At 45.7% G+C, this 13,309-nt stretch overlaps 1 protein-coding gene across 3 annotated transcripts in view; it reads left to right on the forward strand.

The window, feature by feature from the left end:
• Positions 1 to 13,309, forward strand: part of gdap2 (ganglioside induced differentiation associated protein 2) — a 48,614-nt gene that overhangs the window by 7,875 nt on the left and 27,430 nt on the right. For all 3 annotated transcript variants that reach the window (XM_078409105.1, XM_078409107.1, XM_078409106.1), the window contains exons 3-4: positions 7,598 to 7,737; positions 12,607 to 12,760. In XM_078409105.1, the coding sequence (XP_078265231.1) occupies positions 7,598 to 7,737; positions 12,607 to 12,760 (294 nt within the window). The remainder of the gene's footprint in view (positions 1 to 7,597; positions 7,738 to 12,606; positions 12,761 to 13,309) is intronic.

Below are 13,309 nucleotides of genomic sequence, written 5' to 3' on the forward strand. Positions count from 1 at the left end.
TTTATCTATTTATTAATTTCCCTATGTTCTCAAAATCTCTGTAAAGCGTCTTTGAGTATATGAAAAGCGCTATATAAATAAAATGCATTATTATTATTATTATTATTATTTTACCTGCTTCCACCAGGCAGTGCATTCCAGGCACCCACCCAACTCTGTGTGGGGGGAGAAAACTTGCCCCGCACTTTGCCCTTCTCAACTTAAATATTGAAGAACTCGAAGTCTAGTCAACCTAGAATGTCCCTGAATTTGTAGGAAGGAACTGCAGATGCTGGTTTGCACAGAAGATAGACACAAATGCTGGAGTAACTCAGCGGGACCGGCAACATCTCTGGAGAGGAGGAATGGGTGATATTTCGGGTCGAGACCCTTCTTCAGACTCAGGGGAGAGGGAGACACAGAGATAAGGAAGTGTAAGGTGTGAAAACGAGACATCAAAGGGGATGTGGGCCAAGGAAAATGTAGAATAGATCATTGTTAGCTGGGAGAAAATGACAATGCAGCATACAGGGGTGAAATTTAATCAAGGGGACAGTCAGACTGATCGGAGAACTGGGAAGGGGGAGGGGATGGAGAGAGAGGGAAAGCAAGGGTTACTTGAAGTTAGACAAGTCAATATTCATACTGCTGGGGTGTAAGCTGCCCAAGCAAAAGATGTGGTGCTGTTCCTCCAATTTACATGGAAACATCGAAAATAGGTGCAGGAGGAGGCCATTTGGCCCTTCGAGCCAGCACCACCGCTATTCATTGTGATCATGGCTGATCATCCACAGTCAGTAACTTGTGTTAGCCTTCTCCCTTCTAGCCCCGAGAGCTCGATCTAACTCCCTTTTACATTCATCCAGTGAATTGGCCTCTACTGGCTTCTGTGGCAGAGAATTCCACAAATTCACAAATCTCTGGGTGAAAAAGTTTTTTCTCACCTCAGTTTTAAACGGCCTCCCCTTTATTCTTAGACTGTGGGCCCTGGTTCTGGACTCCCCCAACATTGGGAAATTGTTTCCTGCATCTAGCTTATCCAGTCCTTTTATAATTTTATATTCTACATCTCTATAAGATCCCCTCTCATCCTTCTAAACTCCAGTGAATACATGCCCAGTCTTTCCTATCTTTCCTCATATGACAGTCCGGCCATCCTGGGGATTAACCTCGTGAACCTACGCTGCACTGCCTCAATTGCAAGGATGTCCTTCCTCAAACTAGGAGATCAAAACTGCACAAAATACTCCCGATGAGGTCTCACCAGGGCCATATACAACTGCAGAAAGACCTCTTTACTCCTATACTCAAATCCTCTCGTTATGAAGGCCAACATGCCATTAGCTTTCTTCACTGCTTGCTGTACCTGCACGCTTACTTTCAGTGACTGGTGTACAAGGACATCCAGGTCTCGTTGCACTTACCCTTTACCTAATCTGACACCATTGAGATAATCTGCCTCCTTGTTTTTGATGCCAAAATGGATAACCTCACATTTATCTACATTATACTGCATCTGCCATTATACTGCATATGCCCACTCACTTGATCTGTCTAAGTCACCCTGTAACCTCCTAACATCCTCTTCGCCGTTCACACTGCCACCCAGCATTGTGTCATCTGCAAACTTGCTCGTGTTACTTTTAATTCCATCATCCAAATCATTAATATGTATTGTAAATAGTTGCGACCCCAGCACCGAACCTTGCAGCACTCCACTTGCCACTGCCTGCCATTCTGAAAAGGACCTGTTTATTCCTACTCTTTGCTTCCTGTCTGCCAACCAATTCTCTATCCATGTCAATACCCTACCCCCAATACCATGTGCTCTAATTTTGCTCACCAATCTCCTGTGTGGGACCTTATCAAAGGCTTTCTGAAAGTCTAGATACACTACATCCACTGGCTCTCCATCATCCATTGTACTTGTCACATCCTCAAAAAATACCAGAAGATTAGTCAAGCAGAATTTCCCCTTCATAAATCCATGCTGACTTGGACAATCCTTTCTACTGCCATCCAAATGCACCGTTATTACTTCTTTAATAATTGACTCCAGCATCTTCCTCGCCACCGATGTCAGGCTAACTGGTCTATAATTCCGTGTTTTCTCTCTTGCTCCTTTCTTGAAAAGTGGGATAACATTAGCTTCCCTCCAATCCACAGGAGCTGATCCTGAATCTATAGAACTTTGGAAAGTGATCACCAATGCATCCACGATTTCTAGAGCCACCTCCTTGATTACCCTGGGATGCAGACCATTGGGCCCTGGGGATTTATCAGCCTTCAGTCCCATCAGTCTACCCAATACTATTTCTCGCCTAATGTAAATTTATTTCAGTTCCTCTGTCTCCCTAGATCCACTCTCCTCTAGTACATCTGGGAGATTGTTTGTGTCTTCCTTAGTGGAGTCAGATCCGAAGTACCTGTTCAACTCTTCTGCCATTTCCTTGTTACCCATAATAATTTCACCTGTTTCTGCCTTCAAGGGACCCACATTTGTCTTTACTAATCTTTTTCTCTTGACATACCTAAGGAAGCTTTTACTATCCTTCTTTATATTCTTGGCCAGCTATCCTCATTCTTCATCTTTTAACCCCGTATTGCCCTTTTTGTTACCTTCTGTTGTCCTTTGAAAGTTGCCCAATCATCTGGCTTCCCGCTACTCTTTGCTATGTTATACATCTTTTCTTTTAGTTTTATTCCATCCCTAACTTCCCTTGTCAGCCACAGTTACCTCTTTCTCCCATTAGAATCTTTCTTCCTCATTGGAATGAAATGATCCTGCATCTTCTGGATTATGCCCAGAAATTCCTGCCATTGCTGTCCACCGTCATTCCTGTTTGGATCCTTTTCCAGTCGACCTTGGCCAATCCTCTCTCACGTCTTCATTGTCCCCTTTGATCAACTGCACCACTGACACTTCTGATGTAACCTTCTCCCTCACAAATTGCAGATTAAAACTAATCATATTATGGTCACTGCCTCCAAGCGGTTCCTTTACCTTGAGTTCCCTTATTAAACCTGGTTCATTGGACAACACTAAATTCAGAATTGCCTTCTCTCTGGTAGGCTCCAGTACAAGCTGCTCTAAGAATCCATCTCGGAGGCACTCAACGCCTTCCTTTCTTGGAGTCTAGAACCAACCTGATTTTCCCAGTCTACCTGCATATTGAAATCCCACATAACCACAGTGGCATTACCTTTGTTACATTGCCAGTTTTAACTCCTGCTGCAACTTACACCCTCTATCCAGGCTACTGTTTGGGGTGCTGTAGATAACTCCCATTAGTGTCTTTTTACCTTTACAATTCCTCAATTCTATCCACAGTGACTCTACGTCGTCAGTTCCTTTGTCACCCCTCGCAAGGGACTGAATTTCATTCCTCACCAACAGAGCTACCCCACCTCCTCTGCCCACCTGCCTGTCCTTTCTATAGGACGTATAACCCAGAATATTCAGTTCCCAGGCCCGATCCTCCTGCAGCCACGTCTCTGTAATCCCCACAATGTCATATCTACCAATCTCTATCTGAACCTCAAGCTCATCCACTTTACTTCTTATACTTTGCGCATTCATATATAATATTTTTTATCCATTACTCACCTCACCTTTCACATCGATTCCTATTACACTTGGCCATAATCTCCTATCCCTACGTGAGCTTTCTGTCCTGTTAATTCTGGGGTCTTTCTTAACCTTTCCTATACTCTCTTTCCCTTTAACTCCATCCTTGTTTATCCCATATGTCCACCCCCACACCCCCACTATTTAGTTTAAACCCACCCGTGTAGCAGTGGCAAGCCTGTCTGCCAGAATGCTGGTTCCCCGCCTGTGGAGGTGCAACCCGTCCCTTTTGTACAATCCACCTTTACCCCAAAACAGATCCCAGTGGTCTAAGAATCTAAATCCCTGCCCCCTGCACCAGCTCCTCAGCCACACATTCGCATCCCCTATCTCCCTGTTCCTGCCCTCACCAGCACGAGGAACTGGAAGCAAACCGGAGATAACCACCCTGGAGGTCCTGCTTTTCAGCCTTCATCCGAGCTCTCTAATGTCACGCTGCAGAATATCTTTCCTCTTCTTCCCGACGTTGTTTGTGCCGACATGCACTACCGCTTCTGGCTGCTCACATTCACCCTTGAGGATGCTCTGCAATTGGCCCGTGACCTTTGCCCTGGGCCTCATTCTGGGCCTAGATTTTAATTTTACTGGTACTAGGTTTCATCTTCCAGTTATATTCTTACAGGTACGTACATTGTTACAATGCTGTAAGTTGAAAGTTGTGCTTTCCTTGCTGTCTTTAAGATCATTGTTTTATTGTGATGCCACAGGAATCAGAGATGGACGCCATTATTTTGGCTTGAAACACGTCCTTCTCCCTACCACCCCCTTTCTTGGTTGCGCAGATGTGGATTTTGAAATGACTGCCTGACTATTTCTGTTGTAGGTCATGAGCAATAAGAAACAATGCCAGCCTCGCCACTTCCTTCTCGCTAATGTCACTCTTCCTCTTTCTCCTCTCCATCTCCTGACTAACACCCAAACTTCAGCTTCCTGTACAATTGGTGGTTAAGGTTAAATTGATTTGAATGGAATACTTTATTGTCACATGTGACAAGTCACAGTGAAATTATTTCCTTTCATACCCATGGTATGCAAACAGTCGCCTTGTAAAGGGCGCTTCGCCAAGTTCTCCATTGTTATCCTCCCCCCCCAGTCGCGGTGGTCCCCCCACGTCGGGCCCTCCTATGTTCCGCCGCCTCCGTTCCTGTCCAGCCTTCCGACGGAGCTGAACGAGCTCCGGGTGGGACGGATCGTCCACCGAGCCTTCGGGGCCTACCACGGCGCCTCGATAAAGGCTTCCAGCCGCGTTCCTGGTCTGCAGCCACGGCTCGGCGGGAAGCCTTCTGTTTCATTGACTGGAGAGTGGATGTGGACTTTGGTGTTGGGTTAAGATTACATTGTTTCCGGCACTTCAATTAAACTGGGTTGATAAATGGCAACCCGAACAGTAGTCTGGAGATAGGGTGCAAGTTGCACCAGGGGTTAAAATCAGCACGTAACAAAGGTAATGCTACGGCGGTTATGGGAGATTTCAACATGCAGGTAGACTGGGAAAATCAGGTTGGTACTGGACCCCAAGAAAGGGAGTTTGTAGAGTGCCTCCAAAATGGATTCTTGGAGCAGCTTGTACTGGAGCCTACCAGGGAGAAAGCAATTCTGGATTTAATGCTATGTAAAACGGATTTGATAAGGGAACTTAAGGTAAAGGAACCATTAGGAGGTAGTGACCATAATATAATAAGTTTTAATCTGCAATTTGAGAGGGAGAAGTTTAAATCAGAAGTGTCGGTATTCCAGTTAACCAAAGGGAACTATGGAGGCATGAGGGAGGAGCTGGCCAAAGTTGACTGGAAAGGGACCCTAGCAGGGATGACGGTGGAACAGCAGGTATTTCTGGGAATAATCCAGAATGTGCAGGATCATTTCATTCCAAAGAGGAAGAAAGATTCTAAGCGGAGTAAGAGGCGACCGTTGCTGACAAGGGAAGTCAAGGACAGTATAAAAATAAAAGAGAAGACATATAACAGCAAAGATGAGCGGGAAGCCAGAAGATTGGGTAACTTTTAAAGAACAACATAAGGTAACTAAAAAGGCAATATGGGGAGAAAAGATGAAGTACGTGAATATAGCCATGAATATAAAGGAGGATAGTAAAAGCTTCTTTAGGTATGTGAAGAGGAAAAAATTAAGACAAATGTGGGTCCCTTGAAGACAGAAAGAGGTGAATTTATTATGGGGAACAAGGAAATGGCAAACGAGTTGAACAGGTACTTTGGTTCTGTCTTCACAAAGGAAGATACAACCAATCTCCCAGATGTACTAGGGGACAGAGGACCTAGGGTGACGGAGGAACTGAAGGAAATTCACATTAGTCAGGAAATGGTGTTGGGTAGACTGATGGGACTGAAGGCTGATAAATCTCCTGGGCCTGATGGTCTGCACCCCAGGGTACTCAAGAAAGTGGCTCTAGAAATCGTGGACGCATTGGTGATCATTTTCAAATGTTCTATAGATTCTGCATCAGTTCCTGTGGATTGGAGGGTAGCTAATGTTATCCCACTTTTCAAGAAAGGAGGGAGAGAGAAAGCAGGGAATTATAGACCAGTTAGCCTGACATCAGTGGTGGGGAAGATGCTGGAGTCGATTATCTAAGATGTAATAGTGGCGCATTTGGATAGCAGTAACACGACGGTCCAAGTTAGCATGGATTTACGAAGGGGAAGTCATGCTTGACAAATTTTGGATTTTTTTAGCATGTAACAAGTAAAATGGACAAGGAAGAGCCAGTGGATGTAGTGTACCTTGAATTTCAGAAAGCCTTTGATAAGGTCCCACACAGGAGGTAAGTGGGCAAAATTAGAGCACATGGGGGTAGGGTATTGACATGGATAGAAAATTGATTGACAGGAAGGAAACAAAGAGTAGGGATTAACAGATCCCTTTCAGAATGACATGCAGTGATGTGGAGTGCCGCAAGGCTCGGTGCTGGGACCACAGCTATTTACAATATATATTGATGAATTAGATGAAGGAATTAAAAGTAACATTAGCAAATTTGCAGATGACACAAAGCTGGGTGGAAGTGAACTGTGAAGAGGATGCTATGAGGATGTAGGGTGATTTGGACAGGTTGGGTGTGTGGGCAGATACATGGCAGATGCAGTATAATGTGGATAAATGTGAGGTTATCCACTTTGGTGGCAAGAACAAAAGGCGGATTATTATCTGAATGGTGTCAGGTTAGGAAAAAGGGAAGTACAACGAGACATGGGTGTCTTTGTCCATCAGTCCCTGAAAGTAAGCATGCAGGTACAGCAGGCAGTGAAGAAAGCTGGCCTTGCTGGCATGCTGGCCTTGCTGGCATGCTGGCCTTCATAGCGAGAGTTGAGTGTAGGAGCAAGGAGGTCCTACTGCAGTTGTACAGGGCTCTGGTGAGACCACACCTGGAGTATTGTGTGCAGTTTTGGTCTCCTAATTTGAGGAAGGACATTCTTGCTTCGAGGGACTGCAGCGTAGGTTCACCAGGTTAATTCCTGGGATGACGGGACTGTCATATGATGAAAGAATGGAGTAACTGGGCTTGTATTCACTGGAATTTAGAAGAATGAGAGCGGATGAGAGCGGATATTAAGGGATTGGACACGCTAGATGCAGGAAACATGTTCCCGATGTTTGGGGGAGTCCAGAACCAGGGGCCACAGTTTAAGAATAAGGGGTAGGCCATTTAGAACTGAGATGAGGGAAAAAAGCCTTTTCACACAGAAAGTTGTGGAATTCTCTGCCTCAGAAGGCAGTGGAGGCTGATTCACTGGATGCATTCAAGAGAGAGTTAGATACTCTTAGGGCTAGCGGAATCAAGAGGTATGGGGAGAAAAGGCTGGTACGGGGTACTGATAGTGGCTGATCAGCCATGATCACAATGAATGGCGGTGCTGGCTCGAAGGGCTGAATGGCCTGCATCTGCACCTATTGCCTATGTAACTGTGAACCTCTTTGTTCTTATCATCTTATGAATCTAGAATATTTAACATTGGCGGATTCTTCTTGCAGGAAAGGGGACGTGGTGTTCCTGAGCTGTACGGCCATTGTGAACACGTCAAACGAATCACTATTTGACAAGAACCTCATCAGTGAAAGCATCCACCTCCAAGCAGGACCCGAACTCAGGGACGAGCTGCAGAAATTGAAAGGTGAGATCCGTAAAGCACCCGGCAAATCAAAATGGTTCAGGTAGGAAACTTAACAGTGGATGAATTTAGCGAGCAAAGAAATGTTTCTCAGCTTAAGGGTGGTGCAGTGGCGTAGCGGTAGAGGCAAGTTGCTGCCTTGCAGTGCCGGCGAACCTGGGTTTGGTCCTGACCTCAGGTGCTGTCTGTGTGGAGTTTGTATGTTCTACCTGTGGCTGTGGGTTTCCTCTTTCATTCCAAAGACGTGCAGATTTGTAGATTAATTGCCCCCACTGTAAACTGTAAACCTAGTGTGCAGGATAGAACTAGTGTATGGGGTGTTTGCTGGCCCTCGCGGACTCGGTGGGCCAAAGGGTCTGTTTCCACACCTTATCTCTAAGTGTAAAGTTGTCCATCCTTCCCTTGCTATTTTATGCTGATGAATGATGGTTACTTCTGTACCAAATGCTGCTAATGGCTGCCAAATTTGTTCTTTTCAACTCGTCTTTCAAATCTGTCTTGTCTTAAAAATATACCTGAAACACAACTTACTTGTAAATTTGTCAGTCTGAGGAAGGGTCTCGACCCGAAACATCACCCATTCCTTCTCTCCTGAGATGCTGCCTGACCTGCTGAGTTACTCCAGCATTTTGTGAATAAATACCTTCAACTTACTTGTATGTCAGTAAATGCAGCTAATTGAGGAGTACAGAATTTAAAGACCTTGTTCTCCTGGTAAATTCTGGCCACTTCTCAATCCAGAGATCTCTAGTTTATTTTTTTAGCTTAGTTTAGAGATACAGTGTGGAAACAGGCCCTTCGGCCCACTGAGTCTGCTCTGACCAGCGATCACCCCGTACACTAACACTACCCTACACACTAGGGACAATTTACAATCTTTACCCAAGCAAGTTAACCTGCAAACCTGCAAGTCTTTGGAGTCTGGGGGGAAACCGGAGCACCCGGATAAAACCCATGCAGTCACAGGGAGAACGTACAAACTCCATACAGACAAACCCTGTAGTCAGAATCAAACCCAGGTCTCTGGCGCTGTCAGGCAGCCACTCAACCGCGGTGCCATCTTTTCGTTTTTGGAATTTGAATTCCACTTGCTTCTTTTCTCATTACTGCTGGTTAATTTGCAGTCGGCAATTAAAGAGTCATAGTGGCATGCGGCACAGAAACTGGCCCTTCAGTGCAAGATGGACACAAAATGCTGGAGTAACTCAGCATCTCAGGCAGCATCTCAGGAGAGAAGGAATGGGGGACGTCTCGGGACCTCCTTCAGACACAGTTGCCCATGCTGGCAAGATGCCCCATCTATACTAGTCTCACCTGCGTGGTTTTCCTCTAAACCTAACCTATTCATGTACCTGTGCAAATATCTTTTATTATTGTACCTGCCTCAAATACCTCCTCTGGCGGCTCATTTGATCAATCAATATTATAAGCACATCTTAGGGATGGAGAGGAAAGAAGAGCACTGAACTAAAACACAATGGCCATAGTGGGAAGGATGGGTCTGTTCCTTTCTATGTATTGCCTCTAGCACTGGTGGTGCTAGACTTATATGGGTCTTGCAAAGTTACATCAACTCCTCTGGCACCATCTACACCATCACCTTCTGCCCAGGCCTAAACCCTTTCCATTTAAATTCCCATTTCCACAAACCCATTCCATAATCTCCACTGTGATTGCTTTTGGTTATCCTGTTTTCCACCCTCAGCCTTTGGATGGCTGCTAATCATCTTGTCTCTCCGTACACTCCTCTTCCTCTGATTTCATTGCTCTGCTCCCTCTCCAAACCTTCTGCCACATAAAGTCCCATCCCTTATCCCTCTGCAATCCCGTGAACCTTTCTACTCCTGTTAAAGAGCGTTAAGTGTCAGGAGTGTTTTATTGTTTACTGCAATGCTGTTGTTGACTACTTTGAGTTTGTTGTTGCCTATATTTTTGTTCCGTGCTGGCTTGGGAATAGAATACGTAGCTGCTCTATCTCACCTGAACTGAAAATATACATTGGCACCTATCGTACCTAATGCATGAGAGATTAGTAAAATCTATTCTGCTGAATTAAATAGAGTCATAGTCTTAGAGTGATACAGAGTGGAAACAGGCACTTCAGCCCAACTTGCCCACACCGGCCAACAATGTCTCAGCTACACTAGTCCCACTTGCCTGCACTTGGTCCATATCCCTCCAGACCTGTCTTATCCATGAACCTGTCTAACTTTCTTAAATGATAGGAAAGTCCCAGCCTCAACTACCTCCTCTGGCAGCTTGTTCCATACACCTACCATCCTTTGTGTGGAAAACGTTACCCCTCGGATTCCTATTAAATCTTTTTACCTTCACCTTGAACCTAAGTCCTCTGGTCCTCGATTCCCCTACTCTGGGCAAAAGACTCTATGCATCTACCCGATCTATTCCTCTCATGATTTTGTATACTCCCCTCATCCTCCTGCGCTTCATGGAATAGAGACCCAGCCTACTCAACCTCTTCACACCCTCTAGTCCTGGCAACATCCTCAAATCTTTTCTGAACCTTTTCAAGCTGAACCTATAACATGGTGCCCAGAACTGAACACTATATTCTAAATGCAGCCTCACCAACGTCTTATTCAACTGCAACAAGACCTCCCAACTTCTATCCTCAATGCTCTGACTGATGACGGCCAAAGTACCAAAAGCCTTTTTGACCACCTTATCTATCTGTGACTCGACCTTCAAGGAACCATGCACCTATACTCCTAGATCCCTCTACAATACTACCCAAAGGCCTACCATTTACTGTGTAGATCCTGCCCTTGTTTGGCTTCCCAAAATGCAACACCTCACACTTTTCTGTATTAAATTCTATCAACCATTCCTTTGCGAACCTGGCCAATCGATCCAGATCCTGCTGCAATCGTTCACAACCATCTTCACTATCTGCAAAACCACTAACTTTTGTATCATCAGCAAACTTGCTAATCTTGCCCTGTATGTTCTCATCCAAATCATTGATGTAGATGACACACAGTAATGGGCCCAGCACCGAACCCTGAGGCACACCACTAGTCACAGGCCTCCAGTCTGAGAAGCAACCTTCCACCATCACCCTCTGCTTCCTTCCATGGAGCCAATTTGCTATCCATTCAGCTATCTCTCCTTGGATCCAATGCAATCTAACCTTCCAGAGCAGCCTACCATGCGGAACCTTGTCAAATGCCTTACTCAAATCCATGTACACAACATCAACAGCTCTGCCCTCATCAACCTTTTTGGTCATGTCTTCAAAAAAATCAATGAGATTTGTGAGATGTACAAAAGCATGCTGACTATCCCTAATCAGCCCTTGCCCATCCAAATGCCTGTATAACCTATCCCTCAGAATACTCTCCAGTAACTTACCAACTACAGATGTTAAGCTCACCGGCCTGTGGTACCCAGCATGTTCCCTGCAGCCCTTCTTGAAAAGAGGCAGAACATTTGCCACCCTCCAGTCTTCCGGCACCTCTCCTGTATTTAAGGACGACTCGTAAATTTCAACCAGGGCTCCCGCAATTTCCTCTCTAGTTTCCCGCAATGTCCTCGGATATATCTGACCAGGCCCTGGAGGTTTGTCTTCCTTCATACACGACAGTACCTTCAGTACTTCCTCGATGGTAACATTGACTGCTCTCACCCTCTAGTTACCGTTTTCCCCCTTGTGTGTTTATAAAACCTTTTGGGATTGTCCTTAATGCTACCCGCCAGAACTATCTCCTGGTCCCTTTTTGCCCTTCTGATTTCCTTTTTTAGTTTACTCCTTAGTTCCCGAAACTCCTCCTGGGATGCACTTGATCCCAGCTGCCTGTACCTGTCCCATGCATCCTTGTTTTTGACTAACGACTCAATTTCCCTCGTCAGCTTTCTAATATAAAAAAAGACACAAAGTGCTGGAGTAACTCTGCGGAGTATTCTTGGAGAACATGGACGGGTGACGTTTTGGGTCGGGCCCCTCTTCAGACTGAGTGTTAGGGGGGAGGGGGGGTGGGTACAAACCTGGAAGGGAGGAGGGGCAGGACAGAGTGCAGCAAGTAATTGGTGACCACAGAGGGGGGGGGGGGAGTTGATAGGCAGATGGCTGGACAAAGGCCAAAGATGAGAAACGGAAGGTGTAAGACAAAAGTGGAGGCGGCACGGTGGCGCAGCAGTAGAGTTGCCGCCTTACAGCGCCAGAGACCCGGGTTCAATCCAGACCAGCTTGTAAGTTCTCCCCATGACCGCGTGGGTTTTCTCCAAAATCTTCAATTTCCTCCCACACTCCAAAGACGTACAGTTAACGTAGGTTAATTGGCTTGGTACAAATAAATTTAAAAATGTCACTAGAGTGTGTAGAATAGTGTTAATGTGTGGGGATCACTGGTCGGTGTGCACTCAGTGGGCTGAAGGGCCTGTTTCCACACTGTATAACTAAACTAAAAGGATTGAAGTTGCAAATCATGAAGTCAGAGGAAGGTACGGTGGGAAGTAATGGGTGCGAGTCCAGATGGGGAATAGGGGAGTTGGGAGGGTGGGTTGGTAGTGGTTACCTAAAATTGTAGAATTCTACGTTGGTACCGTTGGGTGTAAGCTGCCCAAGTGGAATATGAGGTGCTGTTCCTCCAGTTTACGTGTGGCTTCACTCTGGCAATGGAAGAGGCCCAGGACAGAAACTTCTCTGTTGTGGGCAAGAGCAATTATGGCCACAAGCTGGCATGTATTGGCCTCTGTAAATTGCACCTGGTATGCAGGGAGTGACTGAGAAAGTGGGATGACATAGAGCTAGTGGGTGGGTGAATGGGTGTTTGCAGGGCAGCGGGCCAAAGAGCTCGCTTCCACGCTGTATCTCCCAAACTAAAACCTTTTGTAAAAACTCCTGTTTTTAAGGTTGCCGCACAGGGGAAGCGAAGATGACCAAAGGGTTTAACTTGGCTGCAAGGTTTATTATCCATACTGTAGGGCCACGATACAATGCCAAGTACAGGACAGCTGCTGAGAGTTCCTTGTACAGCTGCTACAGAAGTGTGCTTCTATTAGCCAGGTAAGCCGTTTGTAATCATGCTTTATTTTAGACCTACGTAAGCAGAGAAAAGGTGATTACAGCCTCATTAGACTTTATTCTAGAGAAACAGCGCAGAAACAGGCCCTCTGACCCATCAAGTCCATGCCGACCAGCGATCACCCCGTACACTAGTACTGTCCTACACACTTGGGACAATTTACCATTCTTTCCAAATCCAACTAACCTACAAACCTAAACGTCGTGGGAGGAAACTGGAGCACCCGGAGAAAACCCATGCGGTCACAGGGACTACGTACAAACTCGTACAGACAGCACCCATAGTCGGGATCGAACTTGGGTCTCTGGCGCTGTGAGGCAGCAACTCTTCCACTGAGCAGTCCCGGGATTCTGGATAGCTGGATTCTCACGTGTAATCTTGCTTTCCATTCTCTATGTTAATGGACAACACATGCGCATGGGTTGAATTATACTTTTTTTTTTTAACCTTTCCCCGACTTTTCCTTTTTATAGGAAACATTTTTGTCTTAAATAGCTACTGGCATGGATCCAGCTGATCTTCCAGAGCAG

The sequence above is a fragment of the Rhinoraja longicauda genome, chromosome 12, assembly GCF_053455715.1.
Source record: "Rhinoraja longicauda isolate Sanriku21f chromosome 12, sRhiLon1.1, whole genome shotgun sequence".
NCBI lineage: Eukaryota > Metazoa > Chordata > Chondrichthyes > Rajiformes > Arhynchobatidae > Rhinoraja > Rhinoraja longicauda.